This window comes from Dendrobium catenatum, unplaced genomic scaffold (assembly GCF_001605985.2).
Source record: "Dendrobium catenatum unplaced genomic scaffold, ASM160598v2 original_scaffold_183010, whole genome shotgun sequence".
Classification (NCBI taxonomy): domain Eukaryota; kingdom Viridiplantae; phylum Streptophyta; class Magnoliopsida; order Asparagales; family Orchidaceae; genus Dendrobium; species Dendrobium catenatum.
In genome coordinates this window covers 67,047-93,952 of record NW_021501429.1, presented here as the reverse complement: position 1 = coordinate 93,952, position 26,906 = coordinate 67,047, and the positions used below count along the sequence as shown (strand labels likewise).

At 37.8% G+C, this 26,906-nt stretch overlaps 1 protein-coding gene across 3 annotated transcripts in view; it reads right to left on the bottom strand.

Annotated features, from left to right (window-relative positions):
• Positions 1–477: 477 nt before the first annotated feature.
• Positions 478–26,906, bottom strand: part of LOC110109288 — a 68,292-nt gene continuing 41,863 nt past the window's right edge. For all 3 annotated transcript variants that reach the window (XM_020840280.2, XM_020840283.2, XM_020840281.2), the window contains exons 10-12: positions 16,590–16,700; positions 15,969–16,206; positions 478–851 (exon numbers count right to left, since the gene is read on the bottom strand). In XM_020840280.2, the coding sequence (XP_020695939.1) occupies positions 741–851; positions 15,969–16,206; positions 16,590–16,700 (460 nt within the window). In that variant the 3' untranslated portion in view covers positions 478–740. The remainder of the gene's footprint in view (positions 852–15,968; positions 16,207–16,589; positions 16,701–26,906) is intronic.

The window sequence follows — 26,906 nt, the reverse complement described above, 5'->3', positions numbered from 1 at the left end:
TTCAACCTTCTTACTCGATTTTCAAAAAAAAAAAAAAAAAAGACAATTACCGAATGCAATTAACAGGTTACCTGTATAGGATACCAAAATACGGGACTGAAGCTGGAGGCAATCTTCTGAGGATGTTAGATATGAAGCAGGTCATGGTCTAAGTGAATATTGTGGTATATCGAAGTGAAGTAATCCTTAGACTTTCGCATATTTGTGAAGAAAAATACACCGTAGCACAAACATCCTATAAATCTGTAATGGGCATAGAACATACAGTAGCATGCACTAATGTAAAAATAACTGGAAGCACAAAAAAATTATGCAAAATTTTATCAAAAATAAATATTATATCCCAAAAACAAAAATGATTTATCAATATCATATACATAAAATAGAAAATTAATTTAAGCTTCTTGGGGCAATAAAATTTTATTTAGATTGAATAAATTTCACAATGATATAATAGGTGTTCGGAAGGCCAATGAATTCTGGGAACATAAAGTATAATATTTATACTAGAAAAACAAAATAGCATGTCAATTGTACGATGTGCTATGGCGCAGACATAACATGTACCATTTATTTTGCCATACTGTGAAAATAAGGAAATCAGACCGTTTAAAAGAATTTTAATTGATGGCAGAAGCCAAAAGCAACGGCAGTTTATGCATCTTACATGTAATGAAAGGCACAAAGGTTACATTGGAACAAGGAAAAATTATACAAACTATAAAATGCATATGTAATCACTAATTTGGTGAGAGAAAATGAACCCGAGCAAGAGCATATTCCTTTCCCGCCACCCACACGCCAGTTTGTGACCACTGCACATCCTCCCAGTCCAAATTCTCCTCCAAGACCTGAGCATGTGTAAAATTATATGATGCAATATAACATAACATAATATAGAAAAAGCGAGAAACATACAAATATTGCATTGGTGTTTACCAAAAAAAAATAAAAAATAGACCACGCATGTGCTCCACATATGAGGAGTGCGGAGTGCATCCGGAGACCAATAAAAACATGCCACGCCATCTCATTGGTGGGTACCCAGCTCAGTACCCACACTCGGTACCGCTGGGTACGCAGTGCTTGTGCGGACGGTTCTCCCGCCCGCACTCCACACCTAATAATTTCTCCCACATGAGGTTGATTTGCGACTATTTATGATTATTAAGAATTAGGCTTCCTGAAGTCTTTATTCTCAAACTAGCTTGATAATCCTTAATCTTTGGAGCATTGCTATGAAATTTCCTTCACCAAGCAAAAGCATCAATGTATGCCAACACATTTGTCTTTTACACAAACTGCCTTACGTGGGGCGAAGAGCATATGCCAACACATCTGTCTTTTACACACAAATTGTTTTAATGTAGGACTAAGAGCGTGGGTGTGGAGCTGATGACTCGATATAGAAAAGTTGGGGATTCTTGAAATCACTCCAAGAATGAAGTGACTGATTTTCTTTATGCTAAGAGATTGCTAAGCGAGTTTCTTGAAGTAAATTGCAATGATAAATATTTATTTTACAGACTTCGGACGAACTAAACTTCCATATTTATTTAAAACATAGTTAGTTCCATTTTTTAAATATCTGTATAGAAATTATTATTATTATTATTATTTATTTACTATGTAAGCTATATATTTGTTGAGAGGTTTGATGGGGAAGTATAGAAAGAGCAAAAAAAGTCTATATATAATATTTACTAATTTAGAGAAAACATATGATAAATTTTCAAGGGAAGTGCTACGAAGAATTCTATAAAAAAAAAGAGTTAACAGTACTTATATCCAATTCATTAAAGATATGTAAATAAGAGCTTTTACTAAAGTTCAAATACAAGGTGATTTGACTAAGTATTTTGCTATTTCAGCTGGATTACATCAAGATTCAACTTTAAGCCCATATCTTTTGCTTTAGTTATGGATATTCTTACTAGACATTTGCAAAAGGATGCCCTTGGTGTATTCTTTTTGTTAATAAGAGTTGAGAGGGAGTTGATGAAAAACTTGAATTGTGAAGGTCAACCTTAGAATCTATAAATTTTTGTTTAGGTAGATCTAAAACTGAATACATAGTATCATTTTAGTAATAGATCTAGTGGTGGAATTATGACATTAGGTGATCAGTCATTAAAAAAGAGTACATATTTTAGATATCTAGGATCTATTGTTCAAAGTGATGTTGAAATGGATAGGAATATTATTAGTAGAATTCAAGTTGGATAGTTGGAGTGGAGGAAGTCTGTTTTGTGATAGAAAAGTAACTCTCAAACTTAGGGGAAATTTTTATAAGATGATAGTGAAACATGCAATTCTTTATGACCAGAATGTTGGCCATTAAAAGAGAAACATAAAATTAAGTTAAGTGTTGCAGAGATAAAGATGCTCAGGTGGATGAGTAGCTATACACTTAGAGACAGAATGTAAAATGAGTATAGACATGAAAAGGTTGGAGAAGCTCCAACGGCATATAAGATTCAAGAGACTCGTCCTAGATGGTTTGATCACATAAAAATTTGACTTTTTGATGACCCTGTTAGTAGAGTAGATGTATTAAATCCATCTACACTATATGAACTGAACTACAATAATTTCAAATGTCAATAAAAATTCAGAATATCTTCAACATGCCATTTTGTCATCCATTCTCCACTGCTTAATTGAACTCAACCGCTTCCAAAAAATTTTTTGAACTCAACCTTTAATTTTAAGATATTGATCAATGCATCTATTGAATTCAAATCTATTTGTGACACCAGAACTTTACTGACAAAAATAGACTTAAGTGCAATGGAGAAAAAGAAATAAAAAAGAGCTCTATAGAGAAGCTCCAAGAATCACATTAGATTGGTATTAAAAGATAAGGTTTACGTGCGTATCATGATATGATTTGAAGTCTCAAACTCTTGATAAGCACCAAAAGAAGAATCAGATCATTGAGAACAAAGCTGGCCTAAGATGAGCATCAAGTAAATGATGAGATCTTTGAGAACAAAGCTTCCCTGATGAAGTCTCTAAAGTATTCATTCCAACCTAGCAAGTAGTTTAAGATGCTTTAGAGATTTCAATGATCGAATTCTATGGACAAGCTCTTGGACGAGTTGACCTCTTCTTTATGTGACTTTAACATACTAGGGGCCTAGTAGAATAATGACCTTACTGTGACTTGTAAACCAATCCATTCAAACCAAACCAAAATGATAGCTAACTGACTCAGCATCATGCAAATCTGCTTAAGAAACATTGCACATCTCAAAGCCCACTCAAACGACATCTATTCATAGAAGTGAAAGGAGGACATAGCGGCACCGCCAGACGGAGGAGATGAAAGGAGGGATTCTTTGGGTGTGAAAAGTCTATAATGGTGCTTTCTCCGCATGTGAAAAGAGAGAAGGAATTCACCGCCTAGTTGTGGGCTAAAGGAGAGTCACTTTGTTAGTACAATTTTCGAAGAAAGGACATTCGAGGAGTTGACGTATGTCAAATTGACCGAACCACTATAAAAATCGGTTTATGAGCCTTTACTTTTCGCATTTACTTTCTACATTTTATTTCCTTGCAATATATTTTCAGCATTCTGGCTTGATTGTGGTTAGATATGAGAAACAAGTTTTGTTTTGATTGATTGTGATTCATATTTTTCTTAAAAAGTATAAAAAAATTGTTTTCTACAAAATTCAAAAACAGAAAAATTGTACTTGTTTTAAGTTGTGTGGTGAGTTGATCTATTTCGTTTATTCAAACGCCTTCAGCATGAAATTTTAATTTAATTTTTAATTCAAATATTTTTGAAGAACTTTTTTTTAATAACTAATTTAGCCCCCTTGGTGTATCATTTTCACGTTAAATTGATTTCATAGCCAATTATTGAAATTCGATTACTATCAGAGAGTGATGTAGACAAAGGGGGTTCATGTCCGCATCATTTTGGTATCAGAGCAAGTTATGAAGTCCTAGGTTTGTGGTTTGTCAAGTTGTAGTTTGTTAAGTTTGTCAAATCAAGTCGTTTTGTTGTGAGTCTTGTTGAGTCTCTAAAAGAATTGTGAGTCTAGAGTTTTTTTAGATTGAATTTTTTGAGTCTTTTTTGAGTCAGTTAAAAAAAATGAAAAAAGACAAAATAAAGCAAACCTGAAGAAATTGAAAATTCTATGGATAGGTGGATTCCATCAAAGTCAACACATCCTCTGGAATATGAACTGTACAAGCTTCAATCTTGGATGCACATACGTATAGAAAGGTACTTCAAGAAAAAGCAGCGTTTAAAAGATCAATTTCTGAAAGAACGAGATGAGATCATGCAGAAGTATGAAGACCTGATTAATGAACTTGATGCTCCTTCTTCTCCTCCTCGGAAGACAACAACAACCAACTCATCAGGAGCTGAGTTCACAAGAAAGGGAGTCTGATGTAGACAAAGGGGGGGGGCTTATCTCATTGTTTAGTGATGTAGACAAAAGGGGGGTCAACTCATGTCCAAAATAATATGAATTTTGGCTTCCCTTGAGTCTACTAGCTCAATCAAAATTGAGCTGAAATTTTAGCTCATTTATGAGCTGGTATTTAGTTTACTTATTGAACTAAGGGTTAGCTCATTATTAGCTAAGTTTTAGCTCATATTTATCTTTTATTTAATGCACTTTTATTATAGTTTTTAATGTCTTCTTTTATGATGTCTCTTGGGTTCCAAAAAGGACTTTTGGAATCCCAAGTTAGTTGTTTAGTCTTCCCATGCATGACTCCTTGGTTTCCTTCATGGTTTCATTGCTTTTACCCCCTTGGATTCCGGCCGGATGCTGGTTTCCCATGCCTGGGCTCCTTTCCGTAACCGTGACTCCTTGGATCCGTGCGGCCTCCTTGGTTACCGTGATTGCCCCTTCGGTTCTTGGCTTGGGTTGTGTTTTTTCCATGAAAAGCATTTGGGTTTAATGCTTTTGATGCTTAGTTTCTTGTGTTAGAATTAATGTAATGTGTCTCTTTATATTCCCTTTCATACCTATAAATATGGGAGGATTTGTAATGTTTGAAATAGTTGAATATGATGTGATTATTGGAAAAGTTTTAACCTGCGGGTTTACTTTGGAAATCCTGCTGGCTCTTTCCACCCTTCTTTCTCATCCCCTCCGGAAATCCTGCGGGCTCTTTCCAACCTTTCTTCTCGGGCTTCTAACCTCTTTCGTCTCTCCGCAAGTGCTACTCCACATGTATCCTTCTTCTCTAAGTGAAGCAACTTTAGGGTGTCTTTTTATTTTATTTGGAGTTGTTTGTAAGAGTTTAAGTTGTTGAAACCATCATTTGTAGTTTTAATTTCCACTGCTTAGTCTTATTTAAGTTACCTCTTCATTTTGAGGTATTTTGTGTCATCTTTTATATAGGAAGTCAGTGTTCTTTTTGTGATAAAAAATATAGGGTCCCCTATATTTTTTGATCGCATCAGAGAGGTTCTCTTGAATTGTGATTTTAACACCAAGAGTTTGATCCAATGGCATATTTTGGAAATCGTAATACTATTGAAGGCTATTCTATTAACCGTCCACCTTTTGTTTGACAATATACCATTCGATTTCTAGAAAATATGCATGACTTTTTTTGGCAATCTATTGGCTTTTGCATGTAGCATATGATTTAAATTGGATATAGTTTGACTTCTCATATTGCTAATGGAGTGAAAATTGAAATTCCCTTATACTAAATGGTATGTATAAGATAAGGATTTAACACAATTAAATGTAAAGTGTTTAAACTATTTTTCTATGCATTGAAATTAGAAAAACTATATGCATGTATCTACTTGTGCTTGTGGAAAAGAGATACATGATAGATTACATGTTAAAATAAAATAAAATGGATTTTTAGACATGCGTATTAAAATAAATCATCATATAACCACAACCAAAGAACAATAAACTTTTTCACAAATATAACCACAATAAAAATAGCGTGTTGAAAATAAAATTATCGTGAAGTAAAATGTAAAAAAAGAAAAATACAAATTGAGATTTTTATAATAGTTCGATTAAGTTGACCAACGTCCACTCCTCGAAATTCCTCTCTTCGAGTATGCACTATCATATTGACTCTCCTTCAACCCATAGTTAGGCAAATAAGTTTTTCTCCCTTTTCAAAGGCAGAGAATGCACTTTTATAAACTCTTCACACTCGAAGAATCTCTCCTTTCACCTCCTCGGTCCAGAGGAGCCGGTGTGTCCTCATTTCATCTCCTCGGTCCTGCAAAGTCATTGTGCCCTCCATTCACCTCCTCGATCCAGCGGAATCGCCGTGCCCTCCTTTTACCTCCCCGGTCTGGCAAGGTCTTTCCTTCATAAAACTTATCTCAAGAAACACCAACATAATCGGAGGACCTCATGTGAAAGTCAACTGGAGAAACTGTGTAAAAACCCCTCTCATTCTTGTTTGATTCCCTCAAGAATCTTTCCCCTCTCACATTGTGAAAGCTATTTTCCTTCCAGGATCGTCCATGACGAAGTTGGATTGTCCTGGGACGATCGATACAGGTTTTGGGGACAGAGAAGTTCGTCCCAGGACGAAATGAGGTTCGTCCGTACGATTTTTTTTCAGAGAGCAACTCGTCCAGGTACGATAACTATTTCGTCTGGACGAATTTTGTCCAGAGAGCAAACATCCCGGGATGATTTTGGATCGTCCAGGACGATCTGGTTGGATATATATGGAAATGAGATCTTTTTGAAGAGAGAGAAAAGGGCAGGAGAGAGAAAACCGAAGGAAAAAGAAGAAAAATAATTTTTGGGCAACTTCTGTCCATTTTCGTTTGTAGCTGCAGTTGAGAAAGTTGACCGACTCGAGGTAAGGCACATTCCGCCTTTCTCAATTTTCAGAAACGAGGATTTTGACGAATGTTCTGTTTCGAATTTTGGTTCCGTTAGTGAAATTCTGGTATTATTTTGTGTTGATGAACTTCTTACTGCGTAACTTTTAGTATGTTTCTGAGATGATATTTGTGCACGTTTTGAGTTTTTCCTGGAAGATTTTTACTAGGTATTTGAAATTCTCCGGCGTTTTAATCGAACTACGAATTATCTGAATGTTGAAAAATGTTGGTTCAGTACAATAAAAGTCTTACAATGTTGTTTTGTATTTTCTATGGTAATTTGGTGAAATTCTGAATCTGTGAATTCTGTGTAAATTTCTTATAATCTCATTATGCTGCTGACAATTTTTCTGACGAAATCCGATTTTTTGAATTGAATGATTTGATGTATTGTGATATCAGAAGGGAGTTATAAGGGGCCAGAATCCTTTGAAATTTTATCTGTGTCAGGGAAATCTGAAAAGAAAACAAGTTTTGTTCTGAAAATTTTATATATCTGTTCTGTTCTGGTGCTATAAGCACAAAGGGAGACATAAGAGGCCAGAATCCGTCGAGATTCTGTCTGTGTCAGGGAAGGGAGGCATAAGGGGCCAAAATCCGTTGAGATTCTATCAGGGCCCGGGAATCTGATATCTGATATGTGAAATGTGATATATGAAATGCGATTTTATCCGATTTAAATTCTGATTTGTACAATCCGATCCGTTCTATGATTTGAAAGTTTTATAAGTTTTATCAGCTATGTTCTGCACTCTGATTTGAATTCATGTATCTGTGATATTATTTCTATTTGATCAAGTATCTGTTCTGTCTGTTATACGATTTCTGTACGACTGTTTGAATTCTGTACGGCTATTTGAATAACTGCTTATGATGTATTTTCTAAGGTGAATTTCTGGAGATTTTGATGGGTGAGTGTAGTCTTGCTAAGTTGTTAGCTCAACTTTGTTTTCTGCGTGATTTTCAGGTTCTGGGAAAGGGAAGGAAGTCTTGGACTAGCAGTTCTGTGTCTGATCAGGGATTAGGTATTTTATACTTTTGATTTTTGTACAGTCATGGCTTTTCTGTTCCATTCTGTTCTTTCTGTCTGTAGCCATGCACTGTATTGTATATGATTATTTTGATGAAAGAAAGAAGAAAATAGTGGATACGTTTCTGTATGTATTTGAAGTTTATAGCAGCGCTGTGTTTCTGTTTGTTTGAGTATCTGGAAGAAAGTCTGAATCAAATTCCAAAACTAGATCCTAGATTTTCAACATTTGTAGCGGCCCGACGCGAAGGGATTCGTTCCGGTCGGGTTGGGTCGTGACAAATCTTAAAGTGGTATCAGAGCAATGGTTTTGGAATTTTGATTGTAAGACAGAGCTATAGGAATTGATCTGTAAGTCCATCGGGGGTAGTTCTGGTTTGTCTAGATTTTTATTATGTTATTTTTTTGCATAGTTTTATGTGTGATTATGGATCTGCCAGACCCATATATGACTGATGGGCAGAGTGCTAGTCAGGCAGCTCCTGTGAACAGTACTACCCCAGTGGTTGGTTCTGATACAGTTTCTCAGTTTGCTACGTTGGTTGCTTAGATGATGAGCGAGACTCAGAATAGGACATCTAACGTTCGATCTGAAGATATAGATAGACATCTACAGATGTTTTTGAGATTGAAACCTCCGAGATTTGAGGGAACTGTTGAGCCCAGAGCAGCTGAAGATTGGTTAAGAATGTTGGAGAAGCCATTCGACAGTATGCAATGTCCTCCGAACAGGAAGGTACCGTTAGCAGTTTTTCTGTTGGATGGTGAAGCGGAGCGCTGGTGGATGGGCCAGCAGGAGGAAAAATTTCAAGGCAAGCTGAACTCTCTGATTACTTGGGAATAATTTTCTGAGATATTTCGATCGTGGTTTGTACCTCCTTCTGCAAGACAGCAAATACAGGAAACTTTTCTGAGATTGGTTCAGGGGAGCAGGACGGTGATGCAGTACGAGACAGAGTTTACTGCTTTAGCCCGATATGCTCCACAGTTGGTTAATTAGTACTTCTGCTGAGAAGTGCTATGGATTTCACATTTCTAATTTCTCTGAGCTTGTGGAGAGAGCTCGATTGATAGAAAATGATTTGATGGCTACTCAGCAGCGGTGGACTGCTAGTAGGAAGAGGTTCAGTGGTGATATATCTGACAGTGGGTTTTCTGGAAAGAAGAGATTTGTTTCTGGAGACTCCAGGAGTGGACAGTCGGGATCCACTACAGTTTCTGGTAGTGGCAGTACTACTAGTTATGGATCAGTCAGTGGGGCGAGCACCTGTGTGCCAGACTTGTGGACGACGACATTTTGGCCAGTGCTACGGGATGATTGGTCAATGTTTCAGATATGGTCAGCCAGGACATCGAATTGCTGAGTGTCCACAGGCCGGATCTGATCGACGATCTGAGTCCGGATCTGATCGACGATCTGAGTCCAGATCTGATAGTTTTGCCAGATCAGCAGGAAGGCCGAGGACAATACCTCCACGTATTGTTTCGCAAGGATCATCTGGTAGAGTTGGTGGTTCAGGTTCTGTGGCGAGGAGACCCCACAGTGGTGATCAGAGGGAGTCTGATAGTTCTGTAGCTCCAGCTCCAGTTCAGCCACGTGTGTATAGTTTGAATCAGCAGGAGGCTCGAGATGCTCCGGATGTGGTGACAGGTATGATTTTCATTTCTGAACACCCCTGTCGTGTTTTATTTGATTTTGGAGCCAGTCACTCGTTTTTATCTGAGCGTTGTTTTGATGCTTTGCTTCTAGATTCTGTGACGTTACCGATTTCTCTTTCTGTTCTTTTGCCGGCTGGGAATAATTTGATTGCCCGAAAGTTTTATTTCTGTGAAATTGATATTTATGGCAAAAAGTAAAAATCGTGTTTGATTTAGTTGCCGATACCTCAACCCGTCCGAGTTCATGAGAAAGCGGTTTTGTTTTCATTAATGAGACCACCAACCCTAACTGTGACTGCTTTGCTTGATAAGCATTTTTTCGTATGACGTGATTTTGGGTATGGATTGGCTGAGTCTGTATGAGGCTCAGATTGACTGTTTGAAGAAACAAGTGAGTTTATTTTTGGATGGTGAAAGATGTGTATTTCAAGGGTTAAGAGGAGTATTATCTTGTCTGATTTCTGTGTTGGAAGTTAGAAAAATGTGGAAGAAGGGCTGTTCGGTGTTTTTGGCTTCAGTACGGGATATGAATGTAGATGTGGGTTCTGTTTCTGATATCCCGGTGGTGCAAGATTTTTTAGATGTATTTCCTGAAGAGTTGGTTGGATTACCTCCGGATAGAGATATTAAGTTTTGTATTGATGTTTTTCCGGGTACGGCTCCGATATCTAAAGCTCCGTACAGGATGGCACTGAAGGAACTTTCGGAGTTGAAAGTTCAGCTCCAAGAGTTGGTGGATAGAGGATTTGTCCGTCCTAGTGTTTCTCCTTGGGGAGCACCTGTTTTATTTGTGAAGAAGAAGGATGGGACACTGCGAATGTGCGTTGACTATAGAGATCTGAATAAAGTCACAATCAAGAATAAGTATTCGTTGCCACGGATTGACGATTTGTTTGATCAGCTGGCTGGATCTTCTGTATTCTCAAAGATTGATTTGAGATCTGAATACTATCAAGTAAAGGTAAAAGAAGATGATGTAATGAAGACAGCTTTCAGTACTCGGTACGAGCACTACGAGTTCTTGGTTATGCCTTTTGGAGTAACCAATGCACCTGCTGTTTTTATGAATCTAATGAACAGAGTGTTCAAGGAGTATCTGGATCAGTTTGTAATCGTCTTTATAAACAATATTCTTTCCTTAAAAAAACAATATTCTGGTATATTCTGCTTCTGAGGAAGATCATGCTAGACATTTGAGAACTGTGTTGGAGACTTTGAGACAGCATCAGTTGTACGCTAAATTCTCCAAGTGCGAATTCTAGCTGAAGAGCATTTCTTTTCTAGGGCATGTGGTGAGCGGAGAATGTATTTCTGTCGATCCCTAGAAAGTTCAGGCAGTTGCTAATTGGCTAATGCCTACTACAGTGTTTGAGATACATAGTTTCTTGGGCATGACTGGTTATTATAGGAAGTTTGTAAAAGGCTTTTCTCAGATTTCTGCACCTCTAACGAGACTGATTCAGAAGTCAGTAGCTTTTATTTGGACACCGGAGTGTGAAGCTATTTTTTAGAAATTGAAGGATTGTTTGACTTCAGCACCAGTGTTAGCACTTCCGTCAGATACGAAAGAATTTCAGGTGTTCAGTGATGCTTCACTGAAAGGTTTGGGCTGTGTTCTGATGCAGCATGGTCGAGTAATTGCTTATGCTTCAAGGCAGTTGAAATCATATGAAAAGAATTACCCGACACATTATTTGAAATTGGCTGCAGTTGTCTTTTCTTTGAAGATTTGGCGTCACTACTTATATGGCGTCAGATGTGAGATCTTTACGGATCATAAAAGCTTGAAGTACATCTTCACTTAGAAGGATCTGAATTTGAGCCAAAGAAGATGGCTTGAATTGATCAAGGATTATGAGCTGACGATTCAATATCAGCCTAGTAAGGCTAATGTGGTAGCAGACGCTCTGAGCAGGAAGTCTTCTGAATTATCAGGTATTCACCATACTTCTGATGAGTATCTGATAAGAGATATGAAAAGATTACAGTTGGAGGTGATTTCCTCTACTAGTCCGGATTCTGGTGTGTTGACTCAGATGGACATTCAGTCATCTTTGAAAGAAATGATCTAAGAAGCCCAGAAGTCAGACGCTGACTATTCGAAGCTGATTGTTCAGATTGAATCTGGTAAGAAACCTGAACTACGACTTTCTGATTCTGGTATCATTTTATGTAAGAACAGACTGTGGATTCCTATGTCTGGAGATCTGAGGAAAGAGATTCTACACGAATCTCATCATTCAGGCTATACCATTCATCCAAGAAGTGGTAAGATATACGGAGATATGAAGAGTTTATTTTGGTGGCCTGTAATGAAAAAGGATATAGTAGAGTTTGTTCCGAAATGCGAAGCCTGTCAGTTAGTGAAGGCAGAGCATCAGCGACTAGGTCTTTTGCAGTCGTTGCATATCCCTGAGTGGAAATGGGAGGAGGTAACGATATATTTTGCTATAGGTTTCCTCGATCAAGTCAAGGATATGATGCAATTTGGGTAATTGTTGATCGTCTGACGAAGTCTGCACATTTTCTTCCGATAAGGCAGACGGATCCGGTGGATAAGTTAGCTCAAGTATATGTTAAAGAAATTGTTAGATTGCATGGTGTGCCAAAAGTGATTGTATCTGATCGAGATGGACGATTTACTTCCAAACTTTGGAAGGGTATTCAGCAAGAATTGGGTACAAAGTTGTATTTCAGTACTGCTTTTCATCCTTAGGCTAATGGACAGTCTGAGAGGACTATTCAAGTACTGGAAGATCTTCTGAGGATATGTGTTTTGGATTTCGGAGGTAGTTGGGAGGATCACATTCCACTGATAGAATTTGCTTATAATAACAGTTTTCAGTCAAGTATTGGTATGGCACCTTACGAAGCTCTGTACGGCAGAAAGTGTAGAACACCTTTGACTCTAACTGAAGTGGGAGATAGACAAGAATTGGGTGCAACTTTTGTGGATGAAACCGTTATGAAAATCAATCTGATTAAAGAAAGATTGAAAGCTGCACAAGATAGACAACAGAAGTATTACAATCAGAAGCACAGATTTATAAAATTTCAGGTTGGTGACTTTGTCTATGTCAAAGTCAGTCTGATGAAAGGTGTTAGCATATTTGAAAGAGTGAGCAAGCTTAGTCCAAGGTATGTCGGACCTTTTGAAATTATTGAAATTGGAAAGTCTGTTTATAGATTGTTATTGCCTGATCAAATGTCCGATATACATAATATTTTTCACGTATCTTCTTTGAGAAAGTGGATGTCTAATTCTGAAAAGAAACTGTCTGCTGATGATGTGGAGATTCAGGAGAATCTGCAGTACAAGGAAGAGCTTGAACAGATTTTAACTCACGATGTTATCAAGTTAAGAAACAAATAGATTCCGATGGTTAAAGTTTAATGGAAGCATATAACAGCACGAGAGGCGACTTGGGAGGAGTCGGATATGAGACAGTTATATCCGCATCTCTTCCGACTCAGTTTTGTTTTGAAAATGTCGAGGACGACATTTTTCTGAAGTTTGCGAGATTGTGAAAGCTATTTTCCATCCAGGATCGTCCAGGACGAAGTTGGATCGTCCTGGGACGATCGGTACAGGTTTGTACAGGTTTTGGGGACTAAGAAGTTCGTCCCAGGACAAAATAAGGTTCGTCCGTACAAATTTTTTTCAGAGAGCAACTCGTCCAGGTACGATAACTATTTCGTCTGGACGAATTTTGTCCAAAGAGCAAATCGTCCCGGGACGATTTTGGATCGTCCAGGACGATCTGGTTGGATATATATGGAAATGAGATCTTTTTGAAGAGAGAAAAGGGCAGGAGAGAGAAAACCAAAGGAAAAAGAAGAAAAAGTGATTTTTGGGCGACTTCTGTCCGTTTCGGTCCGTAGCTGCAATTGAGAAAGTTGACCGACTCGAGGTAAGGCACATTCCGCACTTCTCAATTTTCAAAAATGAGGATTTTGATGACTTTTCTGTTTCGAATTTTGGTTCCATTAGTGAAATTCTGGTATTATTTTGTACTGATGAACTTCTTACCGCATAACTTTTTGTATGTTTCTGAGATGATATTTGTGCACGTTTTGAGTATTTTTTGAAAGATTTTTACCGGGTATTTGATATTCTGCGGCGTTTTAATCGAACTACGAATTATCTAGATATTGAAAAATGTTGCTTCAGTACAATAAAAGTCTTACAATATTGTTTTGTATTTTGTGGTAATTTGGTAAAATTCTGAATCTGTGAATTCTGTGTAAATTCTGTATAATGCCGTTATGCCGCTGACGATTTTTCTGACGAAAACCGATTTTCTGAATTGAATGATTTGATGTATTGTGATATCAGAAGGGAGTTATAAGGGGCCAGAATCCTTTGAGATTCTGTCTGTGTCAGAGAAATCTGAAAAGAAAACAAGTTCTGTTCTGGTGCTATAAGCACAAAGGGAGACATAAGAGACCAGAATCCGTCGAGATTCTGTCTGTGTCAGGGAAGGGAGGCATAAGGGGCCAGAATCCGTTGAGATTCTGTCAGGGTCCGGGAATCTGATATGTGAAATGTGATATCTGAAATGCAATTTTATCTGATTTGAACGATCCGATCCATTCTGTGATTTGAAAGTTTTATAAGTTTTATCAGCTATGTTCTGCACTCTGATTTGAATTCATGTATCTGTGATATGATTTTTATTTGATCAAGTATTTGTTCTGTCTGTTATACGATTTCTGTACGACTGTTTGAATTATGTACGGCTATTTGAATAACTGCTTCTGATGTATTTTCTAAGGTGAATTTCTGGAGATTTTGATGGGTGAGTGTAGTCTTGCTGAGCTGTTAGCTCAACATTGTTTTCTGCGTGGTTTTCAGGTTCTGGGAAAGGGAAGGAAGTCTTGGACTAGCAGTTCTGTGTCTGATCAGTGATTAGGTATTTTATACTTTTGATTTTTGTACAGTTATGACTTTTCTGTTCCGTTCTGTTCTTTCTGTCTGTAGCCATGTACTGTATTGTATATGATTATTTTGATGAAAGAAAGAAGAAAATAGTGGATACGTTTCTGTATGTATTTGAAGTTTATAGCCGCTCTGTGTTTCTGTTTGTTTGAATATCTAGAAGAAAGTCTGAATCAAATTCCAAAACTAGATCCTGGATTTTCAACATTTGTCGCGGCCCGACGCGAAGGGATTCGTTCCGGTCGGGTTGGGTCTTGACACACATAACCTTTCTCTCCCTTGCTCAACGTTCTCTCATAGAAGAAATAAAAACCCTTGACTACCAAAAACTCATCTAAAGTTATAACAAGAGTTTATATATAGGGCTTCAAATAATCCTAATTTTCCAATTCTAGCGCTTCTATTCATATAGTACAATATGAGTATCGTACAATACGATTAGTTCAGGTTGTTGTTACAGGAAGGGCAAGGACAAGGTGGAAGCAAATTAGCATAAGGTTAATATAAAACTCTATTTTTTGGAGTATAGCTGAGTAAGTAAGTCTACTGCAGAGGTATGTAGATTGTTTATTATTGTAATTTTTTGGAGTCTTAGGGGCTCTGAAATTATATAAACATTATAAACATGAGACATTTTGGATGCTCCATTTATTGATGAACATGTTAATCTATGGTTGAATATATATATACACGATTCTGAGTTTTAAATATTGAAGAATTTGATGTTTTCTCTGTTGCACCCTTCGTTTCTGGTAGGGGTGACGTGGGGTATAATAGGAAGTATGTTGATACAATTGAGGATGGAGAACGAAAAAAAAAGCAATTAAATATAATGATAATTCTAATGAAAACCCTTGGTGAAGATTAAAAATGAAGAATAATTTTGGGAGGATGTTGATACAACTAGGGATGAAAGACAAGAAAAAAAATTAATTACAATGATCATTCTAATGAAAACCCTCTAGTGATGAAAGTGAGGATTTTTTTTACATACATAATTATACTCATAAGACTACTTGTTCAAATTGAATTGGAAATGAAAGAAATTTTCCATTTAATGCAGCTTTTTAACTTTTTATGATCATATTTTGATATTAAAATGCTAGTTCTTATTTTGTATTTTTATTAATTTAATGGTTCAAAATGTGGCTTTCACATCAAAAAAGCTTGACACTTATGATTCAACTCAACCCAAAAAAAGCCTCAATACACAAATATGCAACTGCAAAAAACTTTATTCATTAGTCTAAAGAACCATGATGAACATTTATTAAGATAGTTTAACTTAATCCACGGACGACTGAAGAATTTAACACTTTTTCTATCGACAAACACAACCAATGCACATAAGCAAACATAAACATATATCATTTCTTAAAGGTCGTGGTCTATCAATACACCTGTGGAGCAAAATACAAATTCTAGAATAGTGGTTATAAAGAAAATTAATCTACTTATTGAAGGTATTTATATAAGCATACTGAACTGTGTACCTCGAGCTGCTCAACTGGTAATGGAATGCCTATTGAGTGCATAACATCCTGGGGCAGGGGTTTCTTACAACGAGACCAACGGTAGACATCAATAATATTCTCACGCTCTAACGGATGTTTATCACCGTTTTGGGTATGATGGCTTTGTTGCTTCTCCTGCTCTGGTTCTAACAAATGATTAGAGGTTGAAGTCGTTCCATTACAAACAGACTTCTCACCGTTGAAGCACAGCTCATACCTACAAGTTAAATCAAGAAATACAATTAAAAAGAGGACTTCTTCTGAGCTTGTTTTTGGCATTCACAGAAACGATAATAACAAGACATTTATTGTAGGTGCAATAAATATTTCTAAGAGAACATTATTCCAAAAAGATCAGCACCCGTTTCTGAACTAAAAACAGAATGTCTAGCATAGAAGAAATTAAATAAATCTAGTAATGTGTGATCTAAGAAAAAATAACATATGCAAAAAAACTGAAGATAATGAACCAGTCTCAAAAGCAACAAATCGTTAAGTTTGCAGCAAAGAGGACCAAATTTCAATATAATTACCAGGAAAATGTTAGTCATTGGCACACGTTTCAAGCACTTCATGACAAGAAACATAATTGGAAAATACCTATTATAATGCGTTTCCAAATATAAAACCTCTCCTTTCTTCAATCGAGCTGATGTATAAAGAGGCTTCTTAAGTCCCTTATCAGCAACTATGTTAATGCTATATTTTAGCCTGTTGAAATGTCAGCATCAAACAAAAAAAAAAAGTCAGTTTCGTAAGCACTAACAAACTTGATTATACTTCCAAAAACACCATAAATGCTAATTGTAAAGTAGATTTAAGTATTAACTCAACCGCATACTGAGGTTTTTATTGCTTCCACAAAATGGCAAGGTAAGTAGGACCGCAAACTTTATGTATAAGACAAGAAACAAGTGATACCTAGTCGGATTTTAGACAACAAACAATAATGTTTAAAACTTGCTAGCATGGAATTCCCACCTTACAACGAGTAAACTTGACTGGCCACTAGGCTTATAGCTGGAACTAAAATTCAAGGTGCAAGAATCATAGCAAGCTACACCCAATGCAAAAGGTGTTTTAAATGAAAGGCTCACAAAGAATATATAAAAGGAACAAGTTAAATGTAAAAGAAAGGAAGTTGGGAAGGGCTGATATGAACATTTTGCATAAATACACAAAGAATAGATAAAGCAGTAATAATATTGCATTAAAATATATAATTCAGAAATGTTAGCTTGCCTAAAGCTCCAGGAATACCAACTAATTAACCAGATACATTTCATTTCCCAACATTCCCCACTTCTTCACAATGATATTACCCTAAATTTAAAGCAAATAATAGCGAGATCAAGTCGAGGCAGCTCTAATCAACACTTGAGAGCTTGAGCAGGGCTAAGGATTTTTAGAGCTGGCTAGAGACCACATACATGAAAGATATGAGGCATAAGAGCTAGATCAAGCCTTGATGCTGGACGGATCTAGCCTGATCACAACTGAAGTGGCCAGACTAGGAGGATCTCAGCTAAGTCATAGGCAAAGATTCGGGGCACATATCTCCTGATGTAAGAGAGGGAAGAGGTAGACTACCGCGATGAACGAGAAGATCAGGAGGATGGCTGACTGAAGGTTGAATCTAGGAATATTGCGAACGATGTAGGCTGATCTGGGTGAATCTGTGTATAAGCGAGTTGAGGTAGATGCAGGCTGATCTGGGTGAATCAATGCATAAGCGAGTTGAGGTAGGAAGTCTATTATGAGATTTGAATTGGACAGCAGCAAGAGGCTAGAAAGAGCACAGATGGCTTGATGCGGCCTTGTGTTTGCAGATCATGAAGTAGGATAGGTTGTGAATCTAACCAATGGAGCAGAGGTGAATTTTGTGTTGGCAACCATGTCAAGAGGTTTGGAGATGACAGGAGGTCCCTCAATTGTGATAACTGGATGGTTACGATGGAATCGCAGTTGAACACATGATCTAGGGGATGGGTACTAGAAATAAGATGGGTGTTTGGATATGCCAGTGTAGTGGAGATCACATGAAGTAGTAGATCTGAGGAAGACAAAAGCGGATGCGGTGTATTTGGATGGCGACCAGAGATGTTACCCATGAAAGATGGGGGTAATATCATCACCCAAACAACAGCGAGGCTCATCGAAAGCACCATTGATATGGACATTTTGCAAAAATGCAAAAAAAATTAGGAAAATAGTAATAATATTGCATTAAAATAGATAAGTAAGAAACTATAATTTGCATAAAGCTCCAGGTAGTAAGAGTCTAAGAATTAAGGCAATTTTAGGATATTCACAACTCTAGGTATTTTAGGGCGCCAAAAGCTCAATTGTGTTCACACCATTTGCTTGATTCCCTGGATCCTAAGAGAAATTATTCATAGCATACAAGATAACGTAAGAATCCATGAATAACACTTCGTAATACCCAATAAATAACCCATTACATTTCATTCCCTAACAAAGATTGCATTAAGACAACTATAATAACAAAATTTTAAAATTACCTCAAGCCATGCCCGTGGTAAAACTAATGTGCTTGAAAAAGAGCATGACCCCATTATTGTTTATTGTGCCAGAAATGAACACCATACAAAATTACTAGCCTAGCATAGGAGGGAAAAAACAACATAAAGGTTGCAAATGTTTAGCTAACTCTAAATCTAGGGTATAGTGGCGATGACAACATATAAATACATCAGGCCAGAACTGCATAACTACACTTTGAACACAAGATTAATCATTGCCAAGTAAATAAAAAGCAGGAATAATAAAAAGCTGCAAAGCATTGATAATTGTAATTGTGAACGTAAGAAGCTTGTACAAAAGATCAATGCTGACAAATTGATTGGCCTATAGCATTAGTTATTATTTCAGGCTAAAAATTATATCATGAAAGACCATGCATATCCAAGCAATTGGGTAAGTCTAGAACTAGCACAAGAGGAACTGACAAAATGATATATAAAAACAATCTTAAAATGCAAGAAAGGACAAAGTATATAAATATTTCTTTCAAAATTTAAGGCATGCCGCCAATAAGCACATATAATGAAGATCTTAGAATATTATTACTCTAAATTCAGTGAAAAATCCAAGCTATATATTAGGAAATACTTGAAGATGTCAAGTAAACCCTAACAATAGAGGAAAAAACATCAAGAACGGTTCATAAATCCAAAGGGAAAAAACAAACAAACAGTAGTTTAGATTGCAATAATAAAACTAACTGTTGAAACAGAGAATTTGAGAGGGAAAAGCTTGAATTTTATTATGCAATCTACTCCTTATTTATAGATCTATACAAGGTGTATTGATAAGGAAACAAATAACTCTTATAATAATGAAAATACAATTATTCCTAAATCAATGGAAGGAATTAATGCTATCCAGGTAGACTTCCCACGGATTACTGTTCTCAGCCGTTGATATCTTTGGGATCGTAAGGTTGAGATTTAACACTCCCCCTCAAGCTGGGAAGTATGGATCCGTCATTCCCAGCTTGTCAATCATTCGGAGAAAGGGAGAACTGTCCAATCCTTTAGTAAGGATATCTGGAAGTTGATCCTTTGATGGTACATGGTCAACACTTACTAGACCACTGTCTAGTTTTTCTTTAATAAAATGTCTGTCCACTTCTATATGCTTGGTTCTGTCGTGATGGACTGGATTGTGGGCTATGCTGATTGCTGATTTGTTGTCACAATGTAGTTTCATGGGCTCTCATCTAGGATTATTTTGATCCATAGTAGCACACATATTCCCAAGGCCATAGCTCGATATTCTGCTTCTGCACCAGATATTGCCACCACATTCTGTTTCTTGCTCTCCATGTAACTAGGTTACTCAAGAAATGTGCAATTCACCCAGCAGGTAGGGTCTTTATCAATCCTGTACTCCTGCCGTAGTCAGCATGCCTGCGTACTTCTAGAGTTATTCCATGATCCTCTTAAGAGAAATTCCTTTCTAGGCTTCTTTAAGTATGCCCCGATTCCTGATCTTACCGCTTGCAGTGGTGATACTGCTTGAGATTCTGCATAAACTGACTGACCATGCTTATAGCAAACATGCTACTGTCTGGTCTGGTGTGGGAGGTCCAGATCACATTTCCGCTACAAGTCTCTGTGTTAGGCACCCTTATCTACATCATGTTTCTTAGCTTCTCCCACTAGAGTTAGGTTCTACTCGCCTGGTTGGGTGCTGGTTTACAGGCTAAGGCTTTACCTCTCATCTTAGAAGATCTTTGATTATTCCTCTGTCCCTGTGAATGAATTCCTCTGCTGGAGTGAGCTTTCAATTCCGAGGAAATATTTAGTATTTACAAGTTCTTGATGTCGAAATTCCCTAATCAAGACCTTCTTCCTTAAAGCTGGCGTTACTCCTCTTATTATTTCCAGTCAAAATAATATCATCAACATACACTAATAATATTGTGGACGTCCCCTGAGTACTGAGTGTTTTGCAAGAATAAGTGTATGATCCCTGACTCTGTCAATAACCCATTCAGGGCATGATTTAGCAGAATCTTCCGAACCAGCCTTGGTGATGTTGACTATATAGAGCTTTTTCAGTTTGCCACACCCTGTTACCGATCAGATTTCTTTAAACCCCTGGTATGTATTTCCATAAATATCTCCTTCTTCTGAATCCCCATGCAAAGAATGCATTTTTCACATTCAATTTGCTTACAGTGCCAATCGACTTGGCTGCTAGTGAGAGTAAGTATTCGAGACATATTCACTCTTGGCTATAGCGCCCCAAACCGTTTCCATCGGTAGTCAATGCCATACGTTGCATAAACCCTTTGCCACCATTCTTGCCTATTACTAACTCTCTAAGTGTGCCATCAGCATTGTATTTTACTGAGATAACACCCATTTGCAGCCGACCAATTTTTTCCCTTTGGTAGATTGACGGATTCTCCCAAGTTTTGTTCTATCTCAGGGCCATACATTCCATCCTTTATGAATTTTCCAATCTTTATCAGATCAAGGCCTCAGAAAACATCTTTAGGAATATGGATATCTTCCTAATGTACAAGAAAATTTAGTTGACGTGAAGAAAGTTGTTGAAGATATAAGAGTTGTTGATACGGGCTATAAGGGAGGGGGTGGAACTTACTCTTATTTCCATGAAGGATGGTTCAGATTCTTGAATCGTGCTTGGAGTGACAGCTTGAGCTTCTAGTTGAGTAATCTTTCCAAATCTAATAACGTGTCAATTTGTTTCCCTTTCTTGGGTTTCAGGTGGATGTTCTAAGGTGGAAGAGGAAGGTCAAGAGCTGTTAGTTCATTTTCTCACTCTTCCTCAAGTCTCACTCTTCCCCCGAATGTATGAGTTTGTGCCCAAAAATAGGAATCATGTCAACCAAATGGTACACACTCAGATCAGAGACAGAAGGATTTTTCTTGCTGGAGGATGATAACTGTATACCCTTTTGGGTAGTAGAGTACTCCAAAAAAGATGCATTTGATGTGCTCTTGGATCTACATTTATCCTCGTTCTGGCTGTGGATAGAAACAATAGGCAGTGCATCAAAGCATTTTGGGTCAAGATGATGATTGGGTTCCGGAAAACTCGGTAGAAAGAGCGACGAAGTCCTCCATTGGAGTTTTGAGGCCTAGGAGGTCTATTCGAATGCTGAAGGCGTTTCATAGACTTGCGTGCAGTTAAAAAAGAGCTTCCCCCCAAATACGGATTGGGTGATATGTAGAAATGAAATACGGACAAGCTCTGGGTGGAGGCCTTAAAGTGGACCATTTTTTCCCCTTCTCTTAGCAACCCCATTTGTTGATGCGGTTGTTGAACACAGGAGGATCATGAGATGATCCCTTCAACTCTGGAAGTAGGAGGAAAGGGTTGGTTGAAATAAATCTGTTGGCATTATTCGGACGCGGAATCTACGTTTTTACCCCGACATCTGATTTTGATCATCGAACGCTGAACAGATGGGAACCACTCCGGTACTGACATCGATTTCTGTTTAAGGAGATAGGATCCAAGAGACTCTAGTGCAATCATCCAGTGAATGGAACACCAAACCAAGCTGCCCCTCGCAGAGATATTGAGATTTAAGAGGGTTCCCCAAATATCACTATGACATAACGAAGAAAGGCATGGCACATCTCTCAACTCTTGCTTTGGGTATCGAGGGACTTTGCTTAGGCCAACTCCACAGGTTCAGCAATTCGAAAAATTATATTGGTCTAATTGATGAAAAAGCTTGTGGAACATATTTTAAACATCAAAACGATGGGTGCCCATCTATAATTGATGAAGCAATGGGATTTCCTATCGACTAGGATTAACAAAGAGCAACTCCTTTTAGATTGGATTTGGTTCTTCCAGGGTAGACAATCCGTTTCTCCTTCGCCAAGTTCCACTCTGTCTCCCCGAATCTCTGGTCCCTAAATAAGACAATCAAGAAGGGTTAAAACAATGCTTGACAATAAAGGTCCAATTGTAAGGTTTTTTGTTATTGATATCAGCTTTGTGAAATTTGTGTACGTGAGAGCACATTTTTTAGGGTGAGGGATGGGTAATAATATGATATCTCCGGTGGCCACTACGTGGTAAGAGAACCATGCCCTCGATGATTTTTTTGTTGTTTGGCAAGGAGATATAATTTAATGAGGTGGTGTTTTGGTGAGCTGGGTCATATGAATCATGTGGATCCTGAATCAATGATCCTAATCCTTTAACATTTCTGGGAGTACTATAAACTAATGGAAATTGGAGTCTTACCTATGAGTGCAGTGAGAAGAAGCATTTTGGCTTTTTCAAAGAGATAACAGGAGTTCGTTTCAACTTATCAATATATCTTTCTGTGTTGAATTCTCCGAAGGCTGGACTGAGTTTTCTCATCCGCTCACTCGTAGTGTTGTTGCATGCTGATGTGCTCCTTGCTCTCGACCTTTTTTATTTCACTCCTCGTTAGGGGGTTTCCATGTATCTTCCCCTAAGCATGTTTCTTATTATGTGTCTTGACTTTTTGCAATAAACTGCACGCAAGTGAGTACTTTATCTTTGAATTCCCAAAAGAACTTACCTTTCTTCCTCCATTGATGATTCTTTGTTCATTACCATGCTGAGCTTTTAGCGACCTTGGTTTAACATCACTCCTCAGTCGACTTCTTACTGCTCGCATGATAGAAATAGTTCTCATTGAGTGATGGTGTCTCCTCTTGCCGAGGATCTGAACTCTAACTTGTCAATATTTTGCCATGGTCCTGCAAGAAAGTCATAAACTCTATCTTTTTCAATAAAATTCTTCAGGATCGCAGCATCCTCCAGACATCTGGTTTCAATGCACCTATAATGATCAAGTTCCTGCCACAGATTTTGTATAATGGTAGCAAACTCCATCACGGTCTTACTCCCCTGCTTCGTGCTTCCAACTTTGACTTTAACTTCAAAGATTTGAGCCGCATCACAAGCTTTGGAGAAGGTTTGTCTGGCAGCATCCCATATGTCCTTTGCAGTCGAAAGGAACATAAATGTATCACTAATTTCTGGAGTCATGGAATTCCACATCCATGACATAATCATGGAGTCTGCTTCATCCCATGCCCCAAATTTGGGATCTCCTTCTTTTGGTCCTCTAAGGAGGTGAGGTATTTTACCTTTCCCCTTCAAGTAGGTCTTCACAAATTGAGACCACTTCAGGTAGTTCTTCCCATTTAGACGATAGGAAGGTTGAATGCTTTGAAGGTCACCTCGCCCTTGGTGCACCATCGACTCCTCAGTTTGTTCAATACTGTCGGAGGAATTAATTTCTGACATTATGATAGTAATTAAGACTATCTGTATGTCTGTGGTTAGCAATGAAGGCTTCCCAAAAACTTTTCCTTGATCGACAATAAAGGTTGAAATAAGAGTTTTTTTTTTTTTGAAATCTTCCCGATTATTTAAACGGGCCAAGCCGAGTCTTTAAAAAAGACTCGGTTTGTTTTGGGTAACTAGGGCACGCACGAGCGGGAGGCGGCTTCGTTCCTTCGTCGACTTTCCCTTTTGGTCGGATCGGTATGTACGTTGCTCGGCTCCTTCGTCTCCTTCGTTTCCTTCGTGATTGTTCGAGTAGGCTTCTTCGACGATTTTCCCTCCCTATCGGATCGGGATGCTCGCCGTCCACTCCTTCTGTCGGCTCGGGAGAAGGTCGCTGAAGACGACGCGCGGACGGACGCTCCTCCGGATACGTCGGACGTTCGACTTTCTACCTTCGACAACTTCGACCTTCCTCTCGGATCGGAAGTTCTGATCGATGCTTCGGCTCCGACTTGTTTCGTCGCGGCGTACACGGGTCGGCAACGATCAAGTCCGAGCTTCTTCTTTTCTCTTCCTCCTCCGACGATCTAAGATCGTTCTCTGACGGCAATTAAGGTCGTTGGCTCTGATACCATGTTGAAACAGAGAATTTGAGAGGGAAAAGCTTGAATTTTATTATACAATCTACTCCATATTTATAGATCTATACAAGGTGTATTGATAAGGAAACAAATAACTCTTATAATAATGAAAATACAATTATTCCTAAATCAATGGAAGGAATTAATGCTATCCAGGTAGACTTCCCACGGATTACTGTTCTCAGCCGTTGATATCTTTGGGATCGTAAGGTTGAGATTTCACACTAACGGAAAAAAATAGCAAAATATAATTGATCCTCAATTCAAGAGGAGGATCTATCTCTCCCAATCCCTAGACGCCACAAGAGCCCAAGTCACTAAACTCCAAAGAACGAAATCAGCTACAATAATTTGCATGCCCTAATCCTCCTATTTTTCTCCTACTTAAAGCATATACCAATGCCCTAACCCGAGACCCCCCCCCCCCCCCCCCCCCCCCCCCTCCCCTTCCTAATCACTCCTAGCGGGCCCCAACCATAGCTTGGGCAGCAAATTCAAGAGGGCATACTAGCTTTGGTCCGTCTCTTGTAGAATTGAACCGGCCCCTTGCCAAGGGCCAGTTGGATCGGTCCAATAGGGACCGATCAAACAATGCCCCACTCCCAAAGAATTATATTTTCCTTAAGGTGAAATGAGGGAATTGATGCTTCATCCTCTCACAAAACTCCCATGTGGCATCATAGTCCGGTAGGCTCTTCCATTTGATCAAGACTTCCTTAATTCCCTCATGCCCCTGACGAACCCCCATCAACTCCGATGATTCTAATAACACTTCCAAGTCCTCAGTTAATGCCATTGGTAACTCAGAACTCGTGTGATCTCCAATTGCCATCCTTAGTTGTGATACATGGAAATGGGATGTATGGTTTCTGCCGATGGTAGTTTCAGCCGATATGCCACCACTCCAATCCTCTTTAATACCTCAAATGGCTCATAATACCTTGGGGCCAACTTCTCATTCCTCTTGTTGGTGATGGTCTTCTGCATGTAAGGTCGGAGCTTTAAAAACACCCTCCCCTACCTCAAATTGGATGTCCTTCATATGTCCATCTACATGTCTCTTCATAATCTGCTAAGCCCTCAGTAGATGCCTCTTCAATTCCTCCAACACCATGTTCCTCTCCTCAAAATACTTCTCTACTGAAGAAACTGGGATGCTTTTATGCACAAAGTGTACCAAGTGAGGTGAAAGGGGGGAAATTATTTATATTATGTACATGAAATTATTAGAAATCCCAGAAATTAATATATAAGCCCCTTCTAATATTTATGGAAATGCTAAAACTTAAATGAGTGTTTTCTATATCAAGCCAAAGCATATATAACATTTATATGATTTTAAGGAAATAATTAGAAATCCTACTATTGCATAAATTAACATATATGCCCCCTCTGGCATTCATATGCAATAGCCAGCATCTATGAGACAATATTAATGCCCTAACAAGACCCGTGAAAAATAAAAATTCTAATCCTTAAGCCATCAGAAATTGACAAGCCCCAACAATACCACACAAGAAGAAAATGTGGTGCTTATGATTCTAGCAGATCTAAATTTATGGAATATTGGGAGACGGGTTAGATGACATCTTGTCAGCAAATAAAACCATTTTACCAATAGCTAGATGGAAACTATTAGGCATTACACATGAGGAATTAGGAAAGAAATAAACTTATATGCTTACATTTAAATTAATAATATTATTTCAAGATGAGCTTCTCTTTAGCTTCAGAAATTCAATCTTCTCTTCTCAATCTTTTAAGTATTTCTCAACATGTAATCAGTCTTTATAGAGAGATTGAATGAGTATTTGTGTATCCCCAACATTTCCTAGGAGGGTCGTGAAAGGGTCCATCTACCAAGATATAAAAAGTAAGTTATATTGGTCCCTAAGGATAGGATAGTGTGTCTTTAGCCACAGTTGTGACTGAGAGCAGACAAATGTAAGTTTCTTTACAAGCTTCGAGAGTATAGTAGGATGGTGAACTTCCAAAGAGAAGAATCATAAATTTCCAAAGAGAGAAATATTTATGATGTAATAGTAGGGGATATGAGTCGGACCTTGATATATCACTGTGAAATATCTATTTTTACTTGCATTTACTTGTCTTTACCTTTTTAACATTTTACTTTGCAAGCTTATTTTGTAAGTTGACTGTTTACAAATTATTTATCTGCTTACAGAAATGAAAATTTATTATTCTACCAAAAGTTTAACAATTCTGTTGACTATTATGGGCTCTATCATTCATCAATAGATATTTCATGTATCATGGATTTTGAATTTGCTTGGATGCTATGGGTTTGGAGCGACTAATAAAAGTGGCAGGAACATATTAGATTTTGCTTTAGCTTATAATTTTGTAAATGCTTATAACTTATTTATGAAAAGAGATGATCATCTCATCACTCATAAGAATGAATGTAGTAAAACTTAGATTGATAATTTTCATATAAGAAAAATAGATCGTTCAGATTACAAAGATTATAAAGTTA